The sequence below is a fragment of the Crinia signifera genome, chromosome 12 (genome assembly GCF_055691185.1).
Source record: "Crinia signifera chromosome 12, ASM5569118v1, whole genome shotgun sequence".
Classification (NCBI taxonomy): Eukaryota; Metazoa; Chordata; class Amphibia; order Anura; family Myobatrachidae; genus Crinia; species Crinia signifera.
Window position 1 is genome coordinate 52,054,626 of NC_139228.1, and position 27,825 is coordinate 52,082,450.

At 46.0% G+C, this 27,825-nt stretch overlaps 2 protein-coding genes across 4 annotated transcripts in view; both read right to left on the reverse strand.

Moving 5' to 3' along the window:
- Positions 1-3,077, reverse strand: part of TRIP11 (thyroid hormone receptor interactor 11) — a 51,091-nt gene extending 48,014 nt beyond the window's left edge. The window contains exon 1 of one of the 2 annotated variants that reach the window (XR_014466251.1): positions 2,755-3,077. Coding sequence is in view for 1 of the 2 variants with exons in the window: in XM_083166714.1 (XP_083022840.1) it covers positions 2,755-2,893 (139 nt within the window). In the remaining variant the exon portion in view is untranslated. The remainder of the gene's footprint in view (positions 1-2,754) is intronic. The other variant, XM_083166714.1, reaches the window with a different exon arrangement.
- Positions 3,078-6,718: 3,641 nt separating this feature from the next.
- Positions 6,719-20,579, reverse strand: ATXN3 (ataxin 3). Of its 2 annotated transcripts, none has more exons than XM_083167288.1 (11): positions 20,456-20,579; positions 19,644-19,808; positions 18,229-18,273; positions 17,735-17,820; positions 17,504-17,570; positions 12,380-12,467; positions 11,598-11,727; positions 10,390-10,559; positions 9,072-9,198; positions 8,819-8,880; positions 6,719-8,519 (listed from the first exon to the last, which is right to left on the reverse strand). In XM_083167288.1, exons 1-11 carry the CDS (start codon positions 20,540-20,542, stop codon positions 8,428-8,430), a joined length of 1,119 nt encoding a protein of 372 aa, XP_083023414.1. In that variant the 5' UTR covers positions 20,543-20,579; the 3' UTR covers positions 6,719-8,427. The 2 variants fall into 2 exon arrangements, with proteins under 2 accessions (XP_083023414.1, XP_083023415.1); XM_083167289.1 differs by lacking the exon at positions 20,456-20,579 and adding an exon at positions 20,315-20,441.
- Positions 20,580-27,825: the final 7,246 nt, after the last annotated feature.

The window sequence follows — 27,825 nt, forward strand, 5'->3', positions numbered from 1 at the left end:
ACTTGTAGACCTGAAAGTAAAGAACTGTTACTGATCACAGGTGCACAAGCAGTCGGCAGCACTGAAAACATGCCCTGCGTGACGCACACACCCTCCCCGTTAGCGTATGACGCACAGATCGTCCCCTATAAAGTGTGACGCAAAGGCCTCCCTATAGTGTGTGACACACAGACCCCTGTGATGCCCAGCATCCCCTAAATGTGTGATGCACAGACCCTCCCCTATAGTGTGTGACGCACAGACCCTCCTCCTATAGCATGTGATGCAGACCCCCCCCCATACCGTGTTTCGCACAGACCCCCAATAGCGTGTGACGTACAGACCCCCAATAGCGTGCGACGTACAGACCTCCTATAGCATGTGACGTACAGACCCCCAATAGCGTGTGACGTACAGACCCCCTATAGCATGTGACGCACAAACTCCCCTAGTGTGTAATGCAAACACTCCTTTTGTGTGTGTGACGCAGACCTCCTATAGCTTGTGACACACAGACCCTCTATAGCATGTGATGCACAGACCCTCCCCTATATCGTGTGACGCACAGACTCTCTCCTATAGCGTGTGACGCACAGACCCCCCTATAGCATGTGATGCACATACCCTCCCCTATAGCGTGATGCAGACCCTCCCCTATAGTGTGTGACACACAGACCCCCTATAGCGTGTGACGCACAGACCATCCCCTATAGCGTGTGATGCACAGACCTTCCCCTATTGCATGTGATGAAAGGTACCGTGATGAGGACTTCCTTTGCCCCATCATACGCTAATCTCTTTGAATCATATTGGGAAAAGAATCAGCAGCACGGATGATGTAATGGTTAGCATTACTGCCTCACAAGCGCTGAGGTCATGGGTCCGATTCCCACCATGGATCTAACTGTGCGGAGTTTCCTCCAGGTACTCCGGTTTCCTCCCACTTTCAAAAAATATACTATTAGGTTATTTGGCAACAAAAATGAACCCTACAATAAACGAGTGTTCGTGTACATGTGGTAGGGAATATAGATTGTAAGCTCCACTGGGGCAGTGAATGTTCAAATATTCTCTCTGTAAAGCATTGCGGAATATGTGTGCACTATATAAGAAACTGTTAATAAATAAATCAGACCTGGAATAACAGTCCATACATTGAACAGATCATCTGCTGGTATTGTTACATCGACAATCTGTTCTTCATATGGAAAAGACCTCAAGAACATAATATTATAAATCATGGTTCTTCAAACTACGGCCCTCCAGATGTTCTGAAACTACAAATCCCAGAATGCCTTGCCACAGTTTTGCTATAAGGGAGTGTTAAAACTGTGGCAAGGCATGCTGGGATTTGTATTTTCACAACATCTGGAGGGCCACAGTTTGAAGACCATGTTATAAATGAATAATAATGATGCAGGTCCAGAATTCACCACGATCACAGACCGGCAGAAAGTAATGTTTCTCAACTTGGAGATCTATACCTGGGAAAAACAAATCATGACCAAAACATTCACAAAGGAGGTAGATGGGAATAATATTCTTCCACACACCAGCAATCACCACACCAAATGGTGTAAATAATAGATAATATAATAAAGTTACTTTTATATGCGTGCACCTTACACATCTTTCGATGGTCGGCAATATCATCTACTTGTTGGAGTGCCCATGCGGGCTACAGTACGTGGGTCAGACAAAAAGAGAACTAAAAAAAAAGCCTACAGTCGAACATGTATATAACATTAAGAAAGGACTGCAAACCCACAGCTTATCCAGTCATTTTGCAGATAAACATGTGAAAATCCAGAAGGACTGACCATCAATGTGATTGAACAAGTCACTATGAAAACTATAAATAATGAAAGGAACAACCATCAGGTATCCTTGACAAAGAGAGGTTCACTCTCGAAACGCGTTTGAGCCTTTGGGAAGCCAATACTCAACATGCAAACCCAGAAGTTATGCTTCCACAGAAGATCGGGAAGGATACCGTGCGGAGAAAACTGAAGGCCAGAAGACCTAGGTAAGAATAGGGAAACCTAGGGTCTTCATTATAGTGCTGGATTCAATGCTGCTGCCCCGACCAGCGGACCCCAATCAAAATTCTCATAAGCAGCTGTAAACATTTGTTTATTTTATTTTTTAACGGCAAAGCACGTTATTATCATTATTTTTATTATCCCACACACACTATCAAGCACTTTTTAGCTATATTCTACATTACCATAAAAGCTGCTATTAGTAAGCGCAGACCACACTTATTTATTTACTTGAACAGACCCTCCCCTATAGTGTATAGTGACACACAGGTCCCCCCTATAGCGTGACGCAAAGGCCCTCCCCTATAGCGTGTGATACACAGACCCTCCCCTATAGCTTGTGCCGCACTGACACTCCCCTAGTGTGTGACGCACAGGCCCTCCCCCTAGACTCTCTAAGCATGGGTCTTCAAACTGTGGCCCTCCAGATGTTGTGAAACTACAAATTCCAGCATGCCTTGCCACAGTTTTGCCATAAGGGAGTGTTAAAACTGTGGCAAGGCATGCTGGGATTTGTAGTTTCACAACATCTGGAGGGCCAGTTTAAAGACCCATGAGTGTGTGACGCACAGACCCTCCCTTATAGTGTGTCGCACAGGACCCCTATAGAGTGTGACGCACAGAACATCCCCTATAGTGTGTGACGCACAGATCCCCCCTATAGAGTGTGACGCCAGACCCTCCCCTATAGAGTGTGATGCGGCACAGACACCCCCCTATAGCGCGCTCTCACCCGGCAGCTCCTCCGCCCCCTCCAGTAACATGTCCTTGGTGAATGTGGAGATCTGCCCGGTCAGGGATGACAGGCTGCCGCCCACTTGTCCCAGGGACTGGCCCAGGCCGGAGCCCAGACCCCCGAACCAGGAAGCCATAGCTGGATCCCGCACACAGGTTACAGCGCCGCGTCCTTTCTGTGTCCGGCTGCAGTGCCACCCTCATGCCCCGGTGACCGGTACTCGCACTGTCCCTCAGCGCCGGACCGGTCTGTGCCACCTCAACGCCGCCGCCATCACCACATCCTCTCTATGGTGATGACGTGTCCGTGCCAGGGTGCATGCCGGGACGGAGCCGGTCCTCCCCATTCTAGGAGCGCTGTGTGTGAGACCTGTGCCAGTAGCAGCACCGGTGCTACCGCTGTGTGCCCCCCGGGAGGCGGCAGCTCAGGCTCAACCCTCACCCACCTTCCCCGGTCATTCGCCTAACACCCTCACTTACCCCTCCATGCAAATTCTGCCATCACCATCAAATCCCCCCCCATTCGGTATACGGTCAGTAGGTCGACATGCATTGGGACAACCACTGAAGGTCAACATGGCTTAGGTCGACACAAAATAAGCCGACATGGCTAAGGTCGGAAGGATTTAAAGGTCGACACAAGCATAAGCTACAGTGGCAAGGTCAGCAGTCAAAAGGTCGACATGGGTTTTTACATTTGTTTTGAGCCGACAGGTGATATTTCATGCAACGCACCGTGCACGAAGCATGGCGATGCACCTGCAAATTTGTTGGCCAATGCTGTTTAACCCTTGCAGGACAACAGCTACTTATTCAAAAAGATGAAGGGCCAGATTCTCTAAGCTTCAAAAGTGATAAAATGGAGAGTGATAAACAACCAACCAATCAGCTCTTGTCTGACATTTTTCAAACACAGTCTGTGATTGGCTGGCTGTTTATCACTCTCCATTTTATCACTTTTGAAGCTTAGAGAATCTGGCCCAAAATGTGGTACCTACATACCTCCCAACAGTCCCGATTTTATCGGGACAGTCCCGATTGTCAGGGCCTGTCCCGATGTCCCACCCGCGGCAGTGTCCCGCGGTGTGGGGGGGCTGTTGGGAGTCCCCCCTGTCTGCTGCTAAGCAGCGGGGAATAAACGCTATGCGCACAGCGTCTATTCCCGCAGCCAGGGGACTGGGGGCATGGCTAGAGGTTCACAGAGCCTCTGGGTCATGCCCCCATAGCGGCGAGTATAGGCCACGCCCCCAAATTAGGCCCCCCCCCCCGAAAATTTCGACTCGCCTCCGGAACGCAGGAGCATTGTCCCGGCTGCAGAAATTTAAAAGTTGGGAGGTATGTACCTATGCCCACTTTAGTGCCCTATTTCTACCAATATCCTTGTTCGTCAAAAGGAATTGCAAGTGGGTCATATGTAAATGACCCTCTTGTGTTGGTTTCAAGTGTAAATTTGGCACTTGTTTCCTAGAACGGCGCCCACTAAGCTATTTGCTTAGTGAGGTATTCTGCGTAGGGGAATTGCAACGCATGGGCCATTTTAGTGCCGTGCGATGCAATGTGATATTTTCATGTAATATTGGATATATAATTGCATTTCATAAAATTAGGTTTTACGCACCCCCCCATCCATGAAGCATGGCGAGTGGTGGCGGTACGCGTCCTATAACTTTTTCATACCCCCACTATCCACGTCGGCGTGGAGTTGATTTTATAGAGTGTGGCGAGCCCTGCGAGGGGACGCGGATTACATGTAAAGTTATCCGCTGCGCTTGCCACACTCTATGAAATCAACTCCACGCCGACGTGGATAGTGGGGGTAAGAAAACGTCGGAGGATGCCATTCCGCTGTGCTCGCCACGCTTCAAGGTGGCGTGGATAGTGGGGGGGGAAAAAAGAAATTGCAAGTGGGTCATATGTAAGTGACCCCCCCTGTGTTGGTTTCTGGTGTCAAATTTTGTGGGCCAAGACTCATTAACCCTTGTAAAAGTGAATGTCCTGAATAAGAAGCTGAAGCTCAAAAAAAGATGCTGGCCAAATAAGAAGCTAAATTCAGCCTTGTTAACTCTGATTGGTTGCTATGTGCAACACTTATGCAGCATACACATGGGGCAATTGAAGCCCTACAATTGCCCCATGTGATCGCTCTGTGTAGGGACCCCAGCGATGGGTTCCATTTATACTGCATGCCGTATATACACACACGTGTAATATATAGTCATCACTAGTGTTCTCTCACCAGAGAACACTGGCAATGCCAGATCACTCAGTACAAATCGCAGGCAGGGCAACCGTCACCCGATGTGTACCGGGTTTTACAGTGCTTACTTCTAGAAGAATGTGACAGACTGGGAGAGACACCTTGGGACAGATGTGACAGACTGGGATAGAAACTTGGGGACAGAAGGGTAGATGTATGAAACAGTGATAAGGGAGACATGATAAAGTGCCTGGTACTTCACCGGCCAATCAGCTCCTGACTGTTAAGTTATAGGCTGGGTTTTAAAAGGGACAGTTAGGAGCTGATTGGACAGTAATAAAGTACAGGCACTTTATCACTTTTCATACCTTATTACTGCTTCATACATCTAACCAAGAGTCCCATGTGACAGACTGGGAGAGAAACCTGGAGACAGAGTCCCATGTGACAGACTGGGAGAGACAGTGCACGTATTTGTCCATTTGAGAAGGAATTTGCCTTTGTGAGTGACCAGAAAAAGGGCCTCTGTCCCCAAGCGTCTCTCCCATTCTGTCACATGGGACTCTAGGGTAAATGTATGAAGCAGAGATAAGGGAGAAGTGATAAAGTGCCTGTACTTTATCACTGGCCAATCAGCTTAAACCAGAACATGGGTCTTAAGGGTTTGGGGAGTAAGGGCTATTTCACACGCTCCGGCTCTTGCCGGGCGGCGAAAACCCGCATGGCCAGGAAGCCGTGCCGCACACAGCAGTTTACAATGGTGGGGATGGACACAGCCCGGCAGCCATCCCTTCCAGCGGTGGGATCCGGCTGCTACCAGGCCGTGGCCGTCCCGTGTGAATGGACACATTTGTGTCCATTATTAACTACGGTGTGTGGCACGGCTCCCTGGCCGTCCGGCAGGAGCCGGAGCGTGTAAAAATAGCCGTAACAGGCCCTCCTCCTTTTGCAGAGGGTCCAAAGTATACATATTCTAGTGGTCGCCCTCTATTCCCCACTGTAACTCCAATGCCACCTAGTGGATGAAGTAGAAATTGTAGTGTAAAAATAATGCAGCCAGTATTTACCCTGCACAGAAGCAAAATAACTCACAGAAATCTAACGCTTTCTGCAGGTTACATCTGCCCCACCTGCAGTGCAGCATGGTTTTGTCCATTTTGAGAACAAATTTGTACCTCAATCAGATCTAAATAAGGACCAGTGTGTAGAGCAACCTTGAAATGTTGACACTGAAAGAAGTCAACATGAGGTTTTCGCATTTATTTTTTGTGTCCATGCCAACAGCTAAACCCATGAACCTCCAATTAGTGTACCACTTCACTCACCGTGCTTCGGGTCAGATGTTCTGCTGACTTTACCAATCTCAATCCCTCGCAATCTCAGTCCAAGTGGATGGGATCGTATGAAAATTTGAGAAATTCACGGTGATCTTTGGTCTAATATGTGCGTGTCGACCACACCATGCCAACCTATCCTCCAGCTCCTGTCTCCCTCTTCTCCTCCCCCCCCCCCCCCCCCCAAACCTATCCTCCAGCTCCTGCCCCTCCCCCTCCACCCAAACCTATCCTCCAGCTCCTGCCCCTCCACCCCAACCTATCCTCCAGCTCCTGTCACCGGTCATTCTCACCCCCCACCCCCCTCTATATCTCACAATGTTATCTGTGGTGATGTATAGAGCTCTCATCTATCCCAATGTGATTACCAGCACCACACTTGGCATTCGGGAAAGTCGTTTCCCAAAAATAAAACACAGATCACAAACTCAGCCGGTAAAAAAAAAGTTATTTTTAAATACAGTTGTACAGGTTGCCAAACATTGAAACTTATGATATGTGTCATTGCATCGACATTAATTGTGGCGCTCCATGATCAGCGCATTCGTTCCAGCATCCTGTAACAGACAACCTTATACTAAGTGATGCAAGAAATTCATGGGAAAGGATTCATCCGAATACTGGACTCGTTTGCAAAGATATGGCCAGCTCAAGTTGGAAGCCAGATGTGCACATTACAATGAAGTGTCTTTACGTTTGTGGTCCATGGGTAAGGTGGTTCTGCTCCACCATAGTCCATTTCAGGTAATCTGTGGTCCTCATGCTAGCCAAGTCTGTGGACTGAAACGCAGGCATTGGATGCGATGCGGCTTACGCAGCTGAAGCCTTGCAAGAGGAACTAGATTGCAGTGAAAATAAACTGATATTGTACATTATTGGAAGCTGTCCCAATTACAAACTAAATCAGATCTACAAAAATCTGTTGTTTCGGACGGAGTCAGCCTAGGCAAAGATCTGAGCCCTGTCTGATCTTTTATGATGACATCACTTTACAAAGTAGCAGAATACAGTGACAAAATAAAGCAAACCAAAGCCCGGAGAGTTTACACTCTTCAACCATCACAAGATGCACATGTAATACTGGGGTAGATGCATTAAGCCTGCTGAAGCGATAAAGTGGAAGGTGAGAACGCAACAGCCAATCTTCTAAAAGGTGCCCATACACGGTGACAGGGCAGTGCGATGAGATGCGCGCTCCCGTCACACATCTCATCGCCTGTGCTGCACATAATTTTTATACTAGATCTCATTGCATTGCAAAACCTATGTGATGCAATGCCTTCTAGTCCAAAATTGTATAAAATAATTGTACCGTGTATGGGTACCTTGAGAAACACATTAGCAGAATGCGGTAAACTATTATAGCAGTGGCATAACCAATTCATCCAATAAGTCACCAAGTGATTTATACATTTCTAGTCAGTTGCAGTTACACCTCATGTCACTTCTCCAGCACAAGCAACAACCATCGTACTTCAACGTCTCAGACAACAAGTCTGCAGCGTAATCCCAACACTTCCAGCTGCCCAACAGTGGTAATGACACAAGCTGAAGTGGAAAACCCTCATTTAATTATTACAAACTTCTTAATCTTTGACAAGTTTTGGAAACCTCTACTATATACCTCATGTATTTGTGAAGGTTATAGGTAGTATTTTTGTCCATACTTTAAGTTAATTGCTCCTTTAGGGACAAAACTACATTAAAAAGCAGCCATCCTGCAGAAGCGGGGAGAACAGCACCAGTAATCCTCTCTCTGGCAGGCACAGGAAGCTGGATCCCGCTGGAGCACCGTTAGTGAGGAATGTGTAAGGGGCAGAACCAGGCAATGGAGAGCTACAAGCGTAGTTTGGTCGTGTGGGGAGGGATCAGCCTTTTTTGCTAATGTCACGCAGCATTTAAAGATGCTTACACACGCCAGAGCGGAGTGGATGTAGAAACTGGGAAGTGCAGGACAAAACGCTGCTCCGGAAAAGTAGATGGAAACACTCAAACACACGCAGGTATCTTTAAAAAGACATTCATAAAAGCATCAAAAAAATATCTAAAGCAAATGCCTGTCCAGAGATTCAATATGTACATCCACACTACCTGCATGACCAGCAGGACAGTGTATAGTGGACAGGCCGGAGCCCAACGGTCATTTTTCTTGCATGGCTGCACTGGTCCCACCCGTGTCTAGCGATATATTCATGGCTGCTCTGAGCGTGTCCTCTTCGCTCATTCCAGAATCTAGGAGGAGAGCAAATATTAACATGCATACATTGCCCACAATGCAACACAGCAGAGAAGAGACTTCCACCCAATTTATCTCACACACTGTGCACAACGGCATGCAGTGTAGTGTATTCCGTCACTAGGAGCCAGTGATATCACTGGGAGGGCAGCCTATCCAGTCACTAAGAGCCAGTGACATCACTGAGAGGGCAGCCTATCCAGTCACTAGGAGCCAGTGACATCACGGAGTCATGTTGTGCTTCTGGAGCTACCACACTCACCATGTAACAAGTAAGAAGGAAAGAACCAGATACCTGTGTCTGCGGCTGCATTAATCTCACCCGAGGGCTGATGTTCATGCTTCATCTGCTGTTGCCTAAAACACAAAGAATCCGTGAGAGCTATGTACAAAGATGGGTGGCAGTTTGTGCAGGGCAGTAGCCTCTTAGGACTGGAGAATGGCGGTCATGTAAATAAAGTATGAATAATGGTACATAAATGTAAGTAATACTAGACATACAGGTATAAGAGGACATCTCATTGTAAATGGAATTCTGGAGTCATTACTTTTCAAAATACATCTGTCTCCTTTGCCGGAGCTCCTCCTGCGTCAGCGACTCCTTTTTGCAAGACCCGGAGCTCTGTGGCAGGTTAGGGGACGATAGAGAGCCTGCGGACTCACTGCTGTGTCCTCCTGGAATGAAAACAAGAAGGAGAAGTTGCAATGGCTCCCGTGCCCCATCCAGATTTACAATTGCGTACCAAGAGCTGTTTCACTGGCAGCGGAAACAAATATACAGAACTCAAAATTTCTAAACAGTTCCCTGGAAGTGCTGTAAAATACAAAGGTGTCTCTCACTTCATATCTGGGGAGCACTTACATAAATAGGCTTGGTACATTGTCTATCATGACATCTATATTCAGTTATGGGCGGATTTTGCGGTGACATAAAAGTTTTACTTATTTATAGACCTTTACATTAATTCAATGTTTCTGCAGCAAAATACAGAGAGAAATGTCAAACCATAAACCACTCAAGATAAGTATGAAAATGAAAAATGAGGAATACATTTTTATACAATTTTTCCCTACATTCCTTTTAATCCCCTTTTTCTTTACTCACAGGTGGCCAGTTGTGTCTTTTATGGTTATATATTAGAACACGTGTCAAATGTATAAATATTTTTGGTAACAATAAATTTATATTGTTGCAACTTTGATTATTAGTGCATGACTCGGATTATTTCAGCCATCATTTACCCTCCATTTTTAATGGAGAAGCGCCGTGACTAAAATTTGGGTATTTCTAAAATGCAGAGAGAAACAAAGAGCTGCATAGAACAAGCTAGTTGCACAAAACCTTTGTTTTGGTAACGGATAGCAGTGTTTCCGCTTTGCTCACTGCTCTGTGCTGCTGGGGACCCTGCTCCTCCCACTATATAACTCTCAGCCTGTAGCTGTGACAGCAGCCTCACATCACTGCTCTGTGCTGCTGGGGACCCTGCTCCTCCCACTATGTAACTCTCAGCCTGTAGCTGTGACAGCAGCCTCACATCACTGCTCTGTGCTGCTGGGGACCCTGCTCCTCCCACTATGTAACTCTCAGCCTGTAGCTGTGACAGCGGCCTCACATGACCGCTCTGTGCTGCTGGGGACCCTGCTCGTTCCGTTATGTAAGTCTCCATCTGTAGCTTTGTTGCCTCCAACATTGAGCCTCATAAAACAGCATAGAAGATTCAGTAGTGAAGTTATCCATTTAAAATCAGCAAGTTCTGATGTAATGACTAATGCATTATAAGGAATCCCTACAATGACCTTTTTCATCCCTGTTGCACAATGTACAGTATAACCCAGAGACTGAACACGTTCTGTACTGCATGGTACCTTGAATACTGAGCTGGATGGCTCTGCGGAGATCCGCTTCCTCGTCCTCCATGTCTATCTGTTGCCGGCTGAGGGCAAGTGCTTTCTGCAGGTTCTCTTCATCCTCGTCCATGGCGGCAGGTGCCTCGTGCAGCCTCCCGGCCTCCATAGCGGCCTCGCTCCTCTGAACTCTGTGCAGAAATCAGAGCCCACATCATCACTAATCTGTATAAACATCCATTCACAATGCTGTAAATGTACACTAAAAAAGGCGCTGGTTGGTGGCTATTATCCGGTTGAAATATCCTGGTTGGTTACAAATACAGCCTATACTCCCAGGTCTTGTGTGAGCTATTTTGCAGAGTCCTGTAACACCGTCCACTCACTTACTAACCAAGGGACTTACGTGGCCTAGTCTTGCAGTGTGACATTCTTGGCTTCAGCGCCTGTCTCTCTGAATGATGCACGGCAGCCGTCCTCCTGCTCTGTAAGTCTGTCTGTTCTGGGTGCTGCAGCAACTCCCTGGTGATCAGCCCACCCACCTGCCTGTGGACTTAGCTAGTTGGGACCCCAATAACTTTAAATATACCCTTATGCTCTTCCCGGAGTGTGGACTGTGACCCGTGGCCATTTTGGGTGCTTTTGTCCTCACGACATGATTATTGGTGTGGTACGGAGAGCAGAGTATTCCTGCTGACTGCCATTCTGTTGTATTTGCAGTGGTGGTAAATGTTGGCAGCGTGCTAGCCGCCATTATCTTTTTATTTTTATGTTCAAAATATGTTTTATTGATCCCAATAAATCACAGTTGACATAGACAATAGGGAGAATAAATAAAGGTGTCAAATGGAGAGCAATCCACAATTTTCAAATGTATACAAAATATATACCGTAAGTAAAAAAAAAGGAAATATAACACGGTAACTCTGTTGTTAAGTTAGTGATATTAGGAATACAGTTGTAAAAAAGGAAATTACATATGTAGAAATAGAGGTATCCCCAAGCCAGCCATTCCAGCAAGAAATAAAAAGGAGAGAAGGAGAAAGGATGAAAGGAGCAATACATGTTGGCATGATCCGTGGACAACTTCTGCTAATGGCAACAGCAGTCCATCCAGTTACTAGGATTGTAATACTGTAGTCCCGAGTTATCTAGTGCCGGGGGACACACCAGTGTTACATGCCCTATCCACATGTAACACTGGTCAGCGATGTCGCGGTTATTTGTACCTTAGGTCTCTGGCCGCTGCATCCTCTCCTATCAGCCGCGGCCGCTGACTCTGGTGAATCTGTATCATCTGCAGCAGCTGATCGGCCTCACAGTCAGGAAGGTCACCCTTCACCACAAATATTGAGTAACCTGCAAAAGTATTAGCAAATATGTTCTGTGATCATCATTACACACCTACTTAACGACTAGCACGCTCATCTGCGCTTTCTAGCAAGGTAGGCATGCCTAGACAACAACCACCCACCTGCCAGTCCCATATCCCCCACCCACCCGACAGTCAACTTACATCATCCCCGCCCCATGTCCCCACCCACCAGCTTGACACCATCACCTTACATCATCCCCGCCCCATGTCCCCAGCCAGACACTGTCACCTTACATCATCCCCGCCCACCAGCTTGACACATCACCTGACATGCATTCATATGAAGAAAAATTACATGACAGAAGATCTGATTCAGCCTGGATCGTAAAATTAAAGTCTCTTTCTAATGGGCAAAACCATGCTGCACTGCAGGGGGCAGATGTAACAAGTGCACAGAAAGTTAGATTTGGGTGAGATATTTTGTTTCTGTGCAGGGTAAATACTGCCCGCTTCTTTCTTACACTGCAATCTAGATTTCAATTTAAACACACCTCACCCAAATCTAACTCACTCTACACGTTACATCTGAGCAACGTGCAGCGCAGTATGTTTTGCCCATTAGAAAGAGGTTTCCCTTATTACACCAATTTATTCATTTTAAGAAATGAGATTTAAAAAAAAATTTATAATAATTACCTTCCTGTTGCAGCTGAGCCAAAAAGAGCGCAAGGTAGGTATCCGAGATCAGCTCTGGGCCCGTCAGCAGGGAATTCAAGTTAAACCACTGCAAAATTAACAGGAAATATATGGAGGGGAGAGTCCAATAAATAGAACAAGAACCATTTTTTTTTAAAATGAACCAATTAACATCTGCCAATTTATAAATTACATGCACAAATACAGATAAAATGTATCTTATAAAGCATGATATAACATGTTACATCAAAATAAAATAAAGCAGCTTTGATGTATTTGAATGATCTTGGGCAGTATAAAACAGTAAGTCATAGGTATACTTATACCAGTCCCGCTTGTTCCTATAAAGCTTCCAATTGAAGATTTTGAACTCCCCGGAGATTTTAAGTCGAAAAGTTAGATGAACTGGAATTGACGGGTGTCCATAAACCTGACTGGGTGAGGTAGCTTGTATTTTGTAATTCAGTTAGGGGGTAAAGCCCCGTACACACGGGGGAAATATATTGCTTAGCCATATATGACTGAGCAATATATGGCTGAGATTCTCCTTTTCATCAGCGACCAGAGATTGTCGCTGATGAAAGGGAACCTCTGCTGGCGGTGCCGCAGATTTTATCAGCTGGTCGCAGGAGCAAGCTCCTGCGAGCAGCAATTAGAACGGGGCTGAAAACGGGAGCGCGCGCCCGGTGATTTATCGCAGGGGCACACTCCCATCACTGGCAATATGGTCACCTGCGACCATATTTCCAGCGATTTCAGCCCCTATCGCCCCCGTGTGTACACAGCATAAGGCTTTTATATTTATTGCATTGCCTAGGCCAGTGGTAGCCAACCATAGCCCTCGAGAGCTACCAACAGTGCACACTTTCCAGACAACCTAGTTGCTGCACAGCTGCACTCATTAATCACTGACACATTTTAAAAGATCCACAGATGGAGCTAATTAGCTCACTTGTGATTCTGTGAGGAGACCTGCAAAACATGCACTGTTGGTAGCTCTCGAGGACTAGAGTTGGCTACCCCTGGCCTAGGCAGTAGTTACATAGGTGTTTTATTTTTAATAATAAATGTATTCTTATTTTTGTGATACCCAATTGATCTATTTGATTATCTAAACATTATCAATTAACTGAAGCGCTCCAATTACCATTCCTTTTTTTTCTGTATGCTATTTGTGTTGAGGGATGACCTCCCTCTGTGTGTGAGCTGCTGGTTAGAACAAACCACCTAGTGGCGCCCACTGTTTTTCACCCTAGGGTGATTTTCTAACATGTTACATCACCCTGAAGAATTAATGCCTTGTGGTCAATCCAATTAGGTGAGAGCACTGCATTTGCATATACTGTACAATCCAATCCTATTACTGCCTGGTAACTCGCATTTCTGCGCGCACTCATCAGCAGGGGACTAGGTCGGGATAATGTTGGGGTGTGCTTCAGAACCCCTAATAACTAGGCATTTTGACGTTTAAGTTAACTTAATTGGAGCAATAATTACATGTCATTTTTGGGGGTTAAAATATATCATTGGTAAATATAGTACATAAGGATGGGGCGGTGTCTCTGTTTCTTTGTCCGGTAAGAAACACAGGTTAAATGATCCACAACAGTCTACATACTCTGTTTACATCACAACACAAACCACAGACGCGTAACTATCATACCCCTTTCACACTCGCAGAGCCGGGTCATACCCGGGAATGTGTTCCCAGATGCTTCCCGGTACTCTACCCGGGAATTTACCCTTTCATACTGCACTCAGACCTGGGATCGACCCGGGACAGTTCCATTCACACTGATCCCGGGAAATCCCTGCAAATACATATGCATGTCATTAGAAATGGACTCCAGGGCACTGAATGATGACATCAGCATTTGTGAGTACGGGACCATTCACACTGACCGCATCCTGGGTCAATTCCGGAGTATAAATGCAGAAATTTCGGCGCTCTACCCCTAAATGAGGAATGAAGCGAGATCTGGGTTTAATCTCAAAAGTGATTTTTATTGTGCATACAGGTATAGTGGCGAAAAAAAGGGGGGGTGATTGGCAACCTGTGCCAATATGATGTAGCACTTGAGTTTGGGTGCTTCACTGTCAGGGCTGGGCAGTCCCGGTCTCCTGCTGAGAAAAAACCCAAAGGTTCTCCAGCTATGTCGCTATTGATGTTTGCTGGTGGGGACAGTGGCTGGTCTACCTGTGCGGGTTAGGTCAGCAGGTCAGGGCGGTCAAAGCGTTCTGGACAGTGAGGGGGGGGTTGGAAATGAGAAAACCAATACAGTTCCTGGAGAAGGCGGCTGAGATTGGTGACAGTTCACCAGAGTCAAGTGTCACGGGAGAAAACTGCAGTACGTTGGTGGGTGGCGAGCGTATGTGCAGGTGGCACCGGAGGACGGCGTCCCTTACCTCGGGTGGTGCACCCGCACTGCCTGCGTCTCGATCCTCGTCGGCGGCTTGCTTCTGCTGGTGGGCGCTGTTGGTGCCGGGCGGCTCCTGCAGCTCCGGTTCCACGGTGCTTCAACGCCGGCTGGTATGACTTCCGGGTCGGGCGATCTCGCGAGATCTCGTCCGCCGGGAGCGTACCTGGCCAGACGGAGCTCCGTGCGCTCTACTCCGGAAAGTGGAGGAGACTTAGATGTGGGGGAGAATGTAAGAGATGTGCTGTGTCTCCAACGCGTTTCGGCCCGGGGGCCTTCTTCTAGGGAGTTAATGCATGTGGCTGATTGTTTGCAGTAGTTAAGGACGGAGGGCGGGACAGAGCCTGGTGTGGGTCCTCCTGATTGGTTGATTACTGGCACACTGATTGGGTCAGGTGTCAGTCAGTTTCTGTCATGCAGTCTGAAGGTGGATTTAATTAAATGGTATTCTGGGAGTGAAATGGTTAATCTTATGGTTTTGATACATAATGAGGCATTAGAGTGGTCCCTTTATGTACAGGACTGCTGGGTTTAGGGTACTGTAAATGATGACTTGATTGCGTAGTAAAGTAGGAGTGCTAAAGTGAAGAGATAAAAAATTCGTAGAAAAAAGGGGAAATTCCTTTTTTAATGTTTGGGGGTGTCTACTTGTTTATTACTTTTTACCCACTATGGATTTGATCTCGTTGTCTATATTGAGGCCCCGAGGGGAAAAAGTTTTCATAGTGTAAATCTATCTTAGTTCTATTTTGTTGATGCGGTGGATGTAGTCTCCCCCCCTCCAGTTTTGCGGGACTTCTTGTATTCCTATGAAATTTAGGCCAGCTGGGTTACTGTCATGGTGTTCTTGAAAGTGTTTTGATAGGTTATGGTCATCTGCCCCAATTTTAATTTTGCGGATGTGTTCCCCTATGCGTATTCTGAGTTGTCTGATGGTGCGACCGATGTATTGTTTATGGCATGGGCATTCTAGTAGATAAATTATTCCTTTGCTATTGCACGTGATTTGGGTTTTTATTTTATAACTTGTTTGTGTGCTTGTGGATGTGAACTCTGTGGTGGGTTTGGTACTTCTTTTTTTCGCGTTAATGCAGCCTACGCATGTGCCGCAGTAGTAGTGGCCTCCTTTTTCGTTGTGTTTGTCAATTGTGGTTTGTATTGTACGTTGTGGTGGGATATGGTTGTTTGTTAATTTGCTTCTGATGTCTGGTGCTTTTCTGAATGTAATTCTGGGGTGTGTTGGGAGAAGGTCTGCTATTTGGTCGTCTTCTTTGAGTAGTGGCCAGTGCTTGCGTAATATATGCTGGAGTGCTTTGGAGTGTTGGGAATATTCTGTTATGAATCGTATTTCCTGGGGTTTGTCTTGTTTTTCTTTGTATTTTAACAGGTCTTCCCTATTGTATTGGTGTACTTCATGATACGCTGATTCTACTGAGTCTGGGTTGTATTTTTTGTCTGTAAATTGTGTCGTGAGTTGTACGCTTTGTGTCTGGAAGTCTTTGATGTTTGAGCAGTTGCGTCTCAGTCTGATAAATTGTCCCTTAGGTATTGCCCTTAGCCAGTTCGGGTGATGCCAGCTGGTGGAGTGTATAAAACTATTAACATCTACTGTTTTCCTGTAGGTTTTAGTGTGCAGTTGTTGGTTTTCTATAAATATGTTTAAATCAAGAAATTCTACCTCAGTTTTGCTGTATTTGTGGGTGAATTTTAGGTTGTTGTTATTTTTGTCCATGTTCGTCAGGAATTGCTGTAGAGTGTGTTCTGGACCGCGCCATATGAAAAAGACGTCATCTATATACCGCGACCAGAGCACGAGATTCGCCCCAATGTGTTCGCCCTGCCAGATGTAACAATCCTCCCACCAACTCATGAACAGATTGGCGTAACTTGGGGCGAATCTCGTGCCCATCGCGGTCCCTGTGTGTTGGATGTAGAATTGATCCTCGAACCAGAGGTAATTGTGTCTTAGGATGAATAGTATGCTGTCAGTAATGAATTTGCGCTGTTCTGGTGTCATATTGGGGTCGTTCCTGAGGTGGTAGTCAATGCTGTCTGTTCCCTGTTGGTGGTCTATAATGGTGTATAATGAGGTGACATCTGATGTTACTAACCACATGTCTTCCTCCCATTTGATGTATTTTAATTTGTTAAGGATTTGTGTGCTGTCCTTCAGGTGAGATTGTTGTGTTTGTACGTATGGCTGCAGTAATGTGTCTATGTATTCTGATAGATTGGTGGTGAGTGAGTTAATGCCCGATATTATTGGTCTGCCTGGTGGGTGTATGGGGTTCTTATGAATTTTTGGCAGGTAATAGAATACTGGAATTACCGGGTGCTGTTTCTGGATGAATTTGTACTCCTGTTGGTTCAGTATTCCTGTGTGTAGTCCTGATCGTATGTGTTTTTCTAGCTCTCTTTGAAATTGTTCTGTTGGATCTCTTGTGAGTTTACTGTATGTCTGTTGGTCGTTAAGTAGTCTGTGTGCTTCTGTGAGGTAATCCTCTTTGTTCAGAACAACAATACCTCCGCCCTTATCAGCAGGTTTGATAATTCCGGAGTATACCCAGGTCAGGACCTGGGTAGAAATCCTGGGATGTTCATCCCGGGATATTCTTTCAAGACCCTTTCACACTGAGCTAAATCCCGGGTTGATGTGCATTCATGTGCAAAAACCCGGGATATTTTTGCAAGTGTGAAAGTAACGTACCTGCTTGCCGAGCTTCCTTACTGTAAACCAGTGCTCCTTATAATTACAGATAAAGGCTCGCTCATTTCTGGAAATAGAGAGAAAAGGAACACAAGTTTGAATGAGGTAGTCGATCTTTAGGTTACAGGATTCTGCTGCAGTCGCCCCTAATAACTGGTAGGTTTAGCTCACAGGTGTCACATGCTCAACTAAAACGTCACTGTTAACAAGAACATAAAACACAGATCTTACATGGGGTCGATGCCGAGGGTCTGATACTCCGGACTGTTGAACAGAATCAGTTCTAACCCCCACACTCTCAACGCATCACTTATAACCTGTACAGGGAACACAATCAACATTATTACAGGTTGTCAGCATGGGACGCGGTCACAATCCTGGCAGTTGGAAGACAGACAGTGGAATCCAGACTGTGGGTAGTGTGGTTAGGCAACCCCATGTCTCTCTATTTATTACGCTGCTCTGGTATCCTGCCTCTTCTTGCAATCACGGAGCTGTTCAGAGGGGGCTTCACTGGAACTCACTGCATGCTTGTACTGTCAACTCCCTGGGCGAAGTTAAGCCAAGTCGCATAGGTAGTGGCAGAGCTTAAGCTACAAGCAGGACACAGAATCCAGTGAATTTATATTTTTTGTTATATATATGGGAGGCAATGTCTATCGGGATTCGCTGCTGTGTTTTTGTACCCAATCCGCCAACAAGTTAACTCTTTGAAATTGACTCACCTGGATTGAAAAGAATCCACTGTCATCCATGTTCCCAGAGGGCTGCTGCAATGGTGACAAACAGGAAGCACAGTAATTATATAACACAAGAGCCAAACGGTCAGTAAACTACGGCTAGCGTAATGTCAAAGGTCACAATACCAGGATTCATGTCGACAGTACAATACTTGCATTAGCATGTCAACTAAAAGAAATGCAGACATTGTTACAATATTGCCACTACAAACATCAATAAATGAAATGCTGCGATTTCTGTTTAGAAATACCAACATCAGGTTTGGGATTGAGGTCAGATTTGAGTATAGGGACTTAGCACAGTAGATGTGGTCTTACAACATTGGCCAGAAGCGGCAAATGCTGGAACATCTGCTGCAGCCACCAGGTAAGATTTAGGATACTTACAACTGGAATATGTGGCATTGCTATAATGTCAACAATCTGGGGCTAATTCAGAGAATTTTGGGGTGTTGATCTGTGCATTTATTTACAGTTTCTTATATAGCGCAGCAGATTCCTTTGTGCTTTACAATAGTAGACAGTGATAAATCAAATTGGGTAACAACAGACAGACTTGGAGGTAAGTGGGCGCTGCTGCAAGCTTACAATCTATAGGGACATAGGAGGGAAACACAAGGACAGGCACCAGTAATAGCATAGCTTGTAGGTCCAGAGGGGAAGCTATATAATGCATAAGTGCCTCAGAGGGTTATGCGTGTAGAACGTAGGAATTTTCAGGTAACACTTGAAAGTTTGGAGGCTAGTGGAGAGTCTTATTGTGCGTGGAAGGGCATTCCATAGGATGGGAGCAGCCCGATGAAAGTCCTGTAATAGTGAATTGCATTTGCAGATGTTTGTAGGATGCTCGAACTGCCACAAAACTCACAGCATGGTCAACATGCTGCTGGTGTTGCTGGCAGTGAGGTGTAGCAATCCAGAAAATGGGCTGTCACCACAGTTTTCTGCACTCGCGGAGGACAGCGGCTGCGTTCTCGGACACACTCACTAATTTTTTAAAAGATAATTAAGTTAAATAAAAAAAAATAGTCTCCGGAGTCAGACTCAGAGGTCATTATTCCAGCAAGATGTATTTCTCCGGATATTCACGCTCAAAAGAGCACGATATACAGTGACATGACTGTAACAGTATCTACAGCACAGTATAGAATCTGCGAGTAAAGCAGACCGTCTGCCAGTAGCAGTAACAAGACACTGCATATACTGGTCTCCCACAGAGATACGGTGGCATGAGAGATTGCGTTAGCATCACGCAATTGTTACAAATACTGCCAGGCCACTCAATTACATCCAGCAGAACCCTCTACCTGGTACGTGTAGCATTGTTCCTTCAGATTCCTGATACAAAGACGCTAGATAAAGCCCAGACATCTCTGCGCCCGATATAGGTGTAGCCGTACCTGCATGAAGGTCCTGTACTCCTCGCTGGTCAGCCCCCCTTCTGCCATGCGCATCCGCTCCTGCTCATCCAGCTGCATCGCTATAGAAGATAACTCCACAGGACTGAAGTACTCCCCCTGCAGCAGGTTGTTGAGGCAGTGCTGGGCGCACAGGGAGCCCTCTTGCTGGAAGATAGGAGAAGGCATGATCCCTTCATGTGTCACACTGCAGGCCCAACTCCAGGATACACACCTGCACCTGTGTACTCCCATACCTCAGGACACACCCCAATATGCCCTTATACCTCAGGTGCACACCCAATATGCCCTCAAGTGTTATCAGAAACACATACACCCCAATTCCTCTAGTGTGGTCAGACGCAAACACCCAGAATACATCTCCAGCCACCCGGATACACCCCCATATCTAAGGTGAGATCAGGCACAGTCACCCGGATATACCCCCATACCTAAGGTGAGGTTAGGCACATTCACCCAGATACACTTCCACACCTAAGGTGGGACAGACACACACACACACCTAGATACACCCTATACCTCTGTTGGGTTAATATGCACACACACATATATTAACCCCCATACTTAAAGTGGGGTCAGGCACACTCACCCAGCCAGAAACACCCCCATACCTAAGGTGGGGGTCACACACAGACCCGGATACACCACTATACCTAAGGTGGGGTCAGACAGACACAAACACACGGATACATAGCCGGATACACAGTGAGGGGGCAACGGTCCCGGCAGGGGGACACTGGGGTCGGCCTCCGCCACTCTCTCGCCTCCCGGCCCGGTCGCAGCTCCCAACTTACTTTCTCATGAAAGATCACCTCCATGTTTATGTGTCTCCCCACAGGCCACACCCCTCCTGTCGACGTCACACAGTGCCGGCTTTGCATTAGCCAAAGGGAGAGCAGGGACAGGTCACGTGGCAGTATGGGCCGCCCCTAAGATGTCAGGTGACCCACATTAGATCACATGATAGGAGAGAGAGGATAAAGACGCGTGACGCCATGATAACTGAGGGCAGAAACGGTCACACTGTCACTGGCCGGAAGGATGGTTACCGGTCACCATAGAAATGTCTCACCATGACCCGGCGCAGACAGCCTAGTAGTGATAGGTAGTGTGTGACGGCCTGTAGGGTGGTGATGGGGCTGAATGGCGGGGTGTAGGGTGGTGATCGACATGGTGTATTGTGTTATGGGGTGCGGCAGGGTATAGGGTGTTACGGGGTGCGGTATGCAGCAGGGTGTAGTGTGGTTATGGGAAGTTGGTAGCTGGGTGGGTGTAGTGTGTTATCGGGTGCAGTGTGTGGAAGGGTGTTATGGGGGGAATGGGATCATTCGTCAGACTGCATTTAGGTCTACAGTCATTAGGTCGACTGGCAGGAAGGTCGACCTGACTTAAGGTCGACATGGGCCAAGGTCGACATGACTTAAGGTCGAATTTGCATAAAGGTCGACATGAGGAAGGTCGACTGGTCATAAGGTCGACATGGGTTTTTCACTGTTTTTTGATCCGAATGTCGACACAGTCGACATGGACACAGTTGGCAATAAGAATCGGACCCTCGCAATGCTTCAGGCACAGTGCCTCGCTGCGCTCGGCACACTATTTTATTCTCCCACCACGCCCTAGTGCAGGCTTTCCCAACCACGGTCCTCAAGGCACACCAACAGTGCTGGTTTTAGTGATATCCAGGCTTCAGCACAGATGGTTTAATCAGAATCACTCAGGTACTAATTAAGTCACCTGTGCTCAAGCCTGGATATCTACAAAACCTGCACTGTTGGTGTGCCTTGAGGACCGTGGTTGGGAAAGCCTGCCCTAGTGGATGGTAGGGCATGAAATACCGCCTGTCGGCACATGTCGGCTCAAAAAACAGTGAAAAACCCATGTCGACCTTATGACCAGTCGACCTTCCTCATGTCGACCTTTATGCAAATTGACCTTAAGTCATGTCGACCTTGGCCCATGTCGACCTTAAGTCAGGTCGACCTTCCTGCCAGTCGACCTAGTGGGGTCGACCTAATGACTGTAGACCTAAATGCAGTCTGACGAATGACCGCATGCGGTGTGCGGCAGGGTGCAGTGTGTGTGGGACAGAATATAGGGTGTTATGGGGTGCAGTGTGTGGCAGGGTGTAGGGCAGGCATTCCCAACCACAGTCCTCAAGGCACACCAACAGTGCAGGTTTTGTAGATATCCAGGCTTGAGCACAGGTGACTTAATTAGTACCTGAGGGAGTCTGATTAAACTATCTGTGCTGAAGCCTGGATATCACTAAAACCTGCACTGTTGGTGTGCCTTGAGGACCGTGGTTGGGAATGCCTGGTGTAGGGTGTTATGGGGTGGAGTGTGTGGCAGGGTGTATGGAGTTGTAATGTGGAGGGTGGCAACAGGGTACAGTACACGCAGATGGGTGGTTGTAGGGCAACAGTACTACTAGCAGGTTGTGACTAACATATCACCCAGATACCCTGGCTTGAGAACAGGTCTCTTCTTGTTTTCCATTAAGGTGTGTACACACTTGTACAATCTGCAGGAGATCCAGATGAGATTTTGACTATATAGTCAAAATCTCATCTGGATCTCCTGCAGATTGTATGGGTTTTATCCCAAGCGATCCAGATGTGTTCAAGATACGCGCTCCCATATCTCAGCCAGAAAGTCTTGGCTGCCCTGTCTATATAGTGCAGATCTGCACTATATAGTCTAAATTGTATGCAGATAGTCTAAATTGTAATCTCATCTGGATCTTATGCAGATTGTACAAGTGTGTACACAGCATAAGTTTGCCCCTCTAGGGAGCACATTACATGTCTACACCCCAAATTTCATATCGACAGTGGGGGTGCCATTCCCAACAGTCAAAATTCAACAATGTTTAAGTAAAAGGGAAGGGACCGTACTAATGGTTATTTAAAATGTAAGTTTTATGGTACTTGTTTCCTAGCACAGCACCCACAATATTCAGTCATATGGCATCTTATGCATTGTATCGCATCGCATGCCATATACCCGCATGCAATGCGAATCAAAATTGTATAAGCACCATAATGGGTGCTTACAATGTTAAATGCACCCCCACTATCAACGCCAACCCGAAGCGTGGCGAGCACGGCGGTACACATTCTCAAACCTTTTCATACCCCCACTATCCACGTCGGCGTAGAGCTGATTTTATATAGTGTGGCGAGGCGTCGCGTATTACTTTACATGTATTCCACGTCTGCTCGCCACGCTACAGGCTCGGTGGCTCGCTGCGCTTGCCACACTATATAAAATCAACTCCATGCCAACGTGGATGGTGGGGTATGAAAAGGTCGGAGGATGTGTACCACTGTGATCTCCACGCTTCGGGTTGGCGTTGATAAGTGGGGGTGCTTTTAACATTGTAAGCACCCATTACGATGTGAATGTTCAAATATTCACTGTAAAGCGCTGCGGAATAAGTGTGCGCTATATAAGAAACTGTTAATGAATAAATGTCAATGGTGTAGTACATGGGTTCCCAAACTTTTTTGAATCACGGCACCCTAGAGCATCAAAATATTTTCAAGGCACCCTTAGACCAAATGCTTCTTATCGAGAAATTCAGAAAAAAATATTAAATTGTGTGTATATGTCACAGTTATCTGGTGAGGGACAGGATTTGCTTCTGTTTGTCCACATATATTATGATTGGCAGCCACAAGCACTGGTTTTGCCTTGTAAAATAAATAATAGGAATTAATCTTGGTCCACCAACCCAAGGCACCCCTGCAAGTGTCCTGAGGCACCCCAGGGTGCCTATGCACACAGTTTGGGAACCACTTGTGTATCTTGTTGGCTATTTATATAGGATGGATATTTGGTGCCATCTTCTGGTTGTGTGATGTATACCAGGTTATTTACAAAGAAAAGCCAAATTACACCAATGTAAGATACTTTCAAATTAAGGTTATAGTAGTGTTTTTTAACCCCACTACTGAGTTTCTACGCTGACAATTCTGGAACAGAATTATCGGTACTTGTTTCCTAACACGGCCATAATCGCGGGCATCATGTGCCTTAACTTTAAGGCACACGATGCCGGTGATTTCCCCATAGGCTTCAATGTTAAAATATTTTAACATTAAAGCCTATGCACGTCCGACGCGATGCCCCCGATTTCTCCAATTTCTCCATAGGCTTCAATGTTAAAATATTTTAACATTGAAGCCTATGCGATGGACCCGATTTGTCCATAGGCTTCAATGTTAAAATATTTTAACATTGAAAATGAGTGCATTTAACATAGGTTAAAATGGGAAATGGCCCAATATGGGCCATTTCTCATTGGGTATGGCCCTGGCATATGTGTGTAAAAAATAATGGCCCCCCCCATTGTGACCGCCACCCCCACGATTGACGCGAACCCTTTTCATTCCCCTACTATCCACGTCGGCGTGGAGTTGAGAATATAAAGTGTGGCGAGCGTAGCAAGCCACCGAGCCCGAAGCGTGGCGAGCCCCGCGGATACCTGTCAAGCCCACGAGGAACAGGTATCCGCGTCCACTCGCCACGCTTCGGGCTCGGTGGCTCGCCACACTATATATTCTCAACTCCACGCCGACGTGGATAGTAGGGGAATGAAAAGGTCGGAGGACGCGCACCGCTGCGCTCGCCACGCTTCAGGTTCGCGTCAATTGTGGGGGTGGCGGACACAATAGGGGGGCTATTATTTTTTACACACATGCAGGGGCCATAGCCAATGATAAATGGCCCATATTGGTCCATTTACCTTTTTTTTCAATGTTAAATGTACTCAGTTTCAATGAAGCCTATGGAGTAATCGGGTACATCGCGTCGTGTGCGTTTTGGTATGCACCCGACGCAATTTTTTTCCGACACGACCACCACAATAGAAATCGTGGTGGCCGTGCTAGGAAACAAGTACCGAATTCTCAAATTCTAGATTAAAATATCAGCCTGTATTTTTTTTTGCAGAACTTTACATTTAGTGTTATTATGGCATACATTTTTAGTTATATTTCACACATAAATATGTGTACTCTGACAGTTATGTATCACATATAAATATGTGTACTAACAGTTTTTGATCATGCTTATGGGCATAGTTAAATACTATCCCATAGCCCAAGGCAGGCATTCCCAACTATGGTCCTCAAGGCACAGTAATGGGCCAGGTTTTAGTAATATTTGTTTCAGCACAGGTGACTTGATTAGTATTTCAGGTATTTGATTTAAACACCTATGCTGAAGTCTGGATATCACTAAACCATGTCTTGAAGACCGTGATTGGGAATGTCTGGCTTGAGAATATAGTTAATATAATCAACATTTACATTTTTATAGTCAACAATCAGATTGGACACATGCCTACAAGTGTTTTACTGTCTAAAAACAGTTTTATCAAGGCCAACCTGGGTGCCCCAAATAGCTTATATTTATACATGTCCATAAACCAATGAAAATCTATTTTGAGTGTCACATGCACTCTTATGGAGCCCATACACGGTCCGTTGTGTACGGCTCCGTTCTGTACTATGCGATGCACGCTCCCACGCATCACATAGTACGGTACAAAAAGTATGTGCTGCACATACTTTTTGGACTAGGTACACATCGGATCGGATCGCAGTGCATGCACACTGCATGCACTAGGGATGCAATCCAATGTAAGTCCCAAACGGATCCGTTAAACGGACCGTGTATGGGCTGCTTTAGACCCATCATGGACCTCTGTGGGCTAATTATATCTAGCCATGGGTACTGTTAACTGTGGCTATATCATCTGGGGATAAGCCCAAATGTGATGAACTCTATCTCCAGAACATTGTTTCCACCAGCCTGAAGCGTCATCACAATATCCTCATCATAACATCTGCATCACGTGCCTGAAATCTGCGTACTCTCTCCATTCCACCTGAACACCCAATAGCCACTAGACAAGTGGTTCCCAACCTGCAGTACACTGCAGACCGGTTGGGGGTACTTGATAATATTGGTAATGGTAAGAAGTCTCCCAATAGCAGAAGTCATCGCCCATTGCGATGAACCACGTTGCATCACTTCCCGTTCCATCTGCTGCAGCTTCAGCATCCCTTCGTAGTTTTGCCTGACCAGCAATCCACTGGGAGCTACTTGCACTGCACTCAGACATCAGCATCCATCTGCCACGCACGGATATGGGTGGAGGAAACCGCAGCATTAATCCCACAGGCATTAGCATGAACTCCAGGGGCAGTAGCAAGACTTTAAAAGAACCCTGTTTCTGACTGTAAACTACGCCTTAATAGGACACACATACCGCTCACTTCCACTTGTAAGTACTGTGGAAGTTTCAAATTGAGATGAGGGGTACTCAAATGAAAAGCTTAAATTAAGGGGTATGGAAGAGTGGAAAAAAAAGTTTAGGAACTGCTGCACTAAACCACAGACCACGCACTCAGATCTAGTTTTTAGCCTGCTGGTTTCAATTATCAAGTGCCACCCTTGAACAATTTACCAGTACAACTATTTAGTTAATGCTTGCACTACTGCAGCCAGCGCGCTAGCACTCATTCTACATTCAAAGCGGATTTACCCATCTCACAAGTAATGCCCTGCATCAGTCTCTGCCTACTCCACCTTACCACTCTTATATGGAATGAGACATCCTGCGTCACTGCTCTGCATGCATATCACCAGTGTTCAAAGTTATTGGTCCAGTGCTGCAGCACTATTTCTAATTCAGCCAGCAAAACACATATGTAAAATGTACTCTTCCGATGCAGCACACTCCTGGCTGCTATAGACTTCTGTAATGTGGGGATATTTCCTGAGCCATCCTGTTCTAAGCAGACCCGCTCATGCTGAATATTATTCAGGTCCGTTCAGGGTCCAATGTGCATACGTGCATGTGCGTGCACCCACGGCATGGACTGTTCGCCAGATGCACACACCCAGGACAGCGTGCGAAGGGCTGCCCAGCGTTTCATGGGCGTTCCCATGAGAACGCAATGAGGCCATGGTGCGGGCAGCTGACATCACCAGATGCCAGCTTCCCACCCACTTCCGAGCGTACACGCGTATGTAAGGTTGCTCATAGCAACCATACATATGAATGCACCTTCCACATCATTCGATGGTTGGTGATCATCAAAAGATGGATGTTACTGTGTAACATCCATTTGCATGCCCTGCCTGCGAATCACACTTGTGAATGGGTGGACTCGCAAGGCTGCAAATCAACCAGAATAATCCCCTATGTGACCGTACAAGTGTAAGAAACAAGACTGAATTAACGACTTAAAATTAGACAAATAACAGGCATTCATTCATGTATAAAGAATATATTTAATTAAGATCACAAATTTAGCTTCCACTATATTTTACAGTAATATATAAACAAACAAAGTGTAAAAAAAAAAAAACCTAGAATGGTGACTAAGCAGGCTGGCTAAGCAAGAACATTCATCACAATCAAAGTAGAAAAGAGAACAAGCAAAAAAATGACAATAAGTTTACTTACAAACACGTCTAAATCACAACACACCATGTGTAACCCTTCTGTAGCTACCTTATACTTACTCTACGAGTACTGCCTGTCACTCTAATCCTGTAACTCCGTAGGCATAGAACGGTTTATTCCGACATAAGGAATATCATACACTCCAGTATAAATTCAATGTAAAATATGTAAACACCCTATTATACAACATGCATAGTCCAAGCCACAGGTAAGCAGCCTTATCGCACGTTTGCTGTGGCTGCACTACTACCCCGGTCATCCTTTGCTAATCACTGATGGGAGGTGTCATTCAGAGACAGCAGCTTACCCCTGGACAGAACCGACCAGCTATTGTGCTTTGTATCGATGCGGTCTGTACGAGTGAGAAAATTAGTTTATTTCAGGACTCGCATTACACCAATCAAAAAGGAAGTAACACTCATGCTCATCCCTAAATAGTAAGTCTGATAACTGGGAGCATTAATAGTTCCTGGTCCTTGTTTGTTCAGCGGTGTAGGAAGGCCATCTTGTATGATCCAACCAGCGTTACCCTGATCAGTATATGCAGTATACACACCCTCCCTGAGCTGCCACGCTAGAAAACTGGATAAAATTCATCTTGATTAATAATTTAAAATGTGTTTTTAACAATGTTAACTGATATACAAATAATTGTACATATTTGTACGTATTGTACCCCCC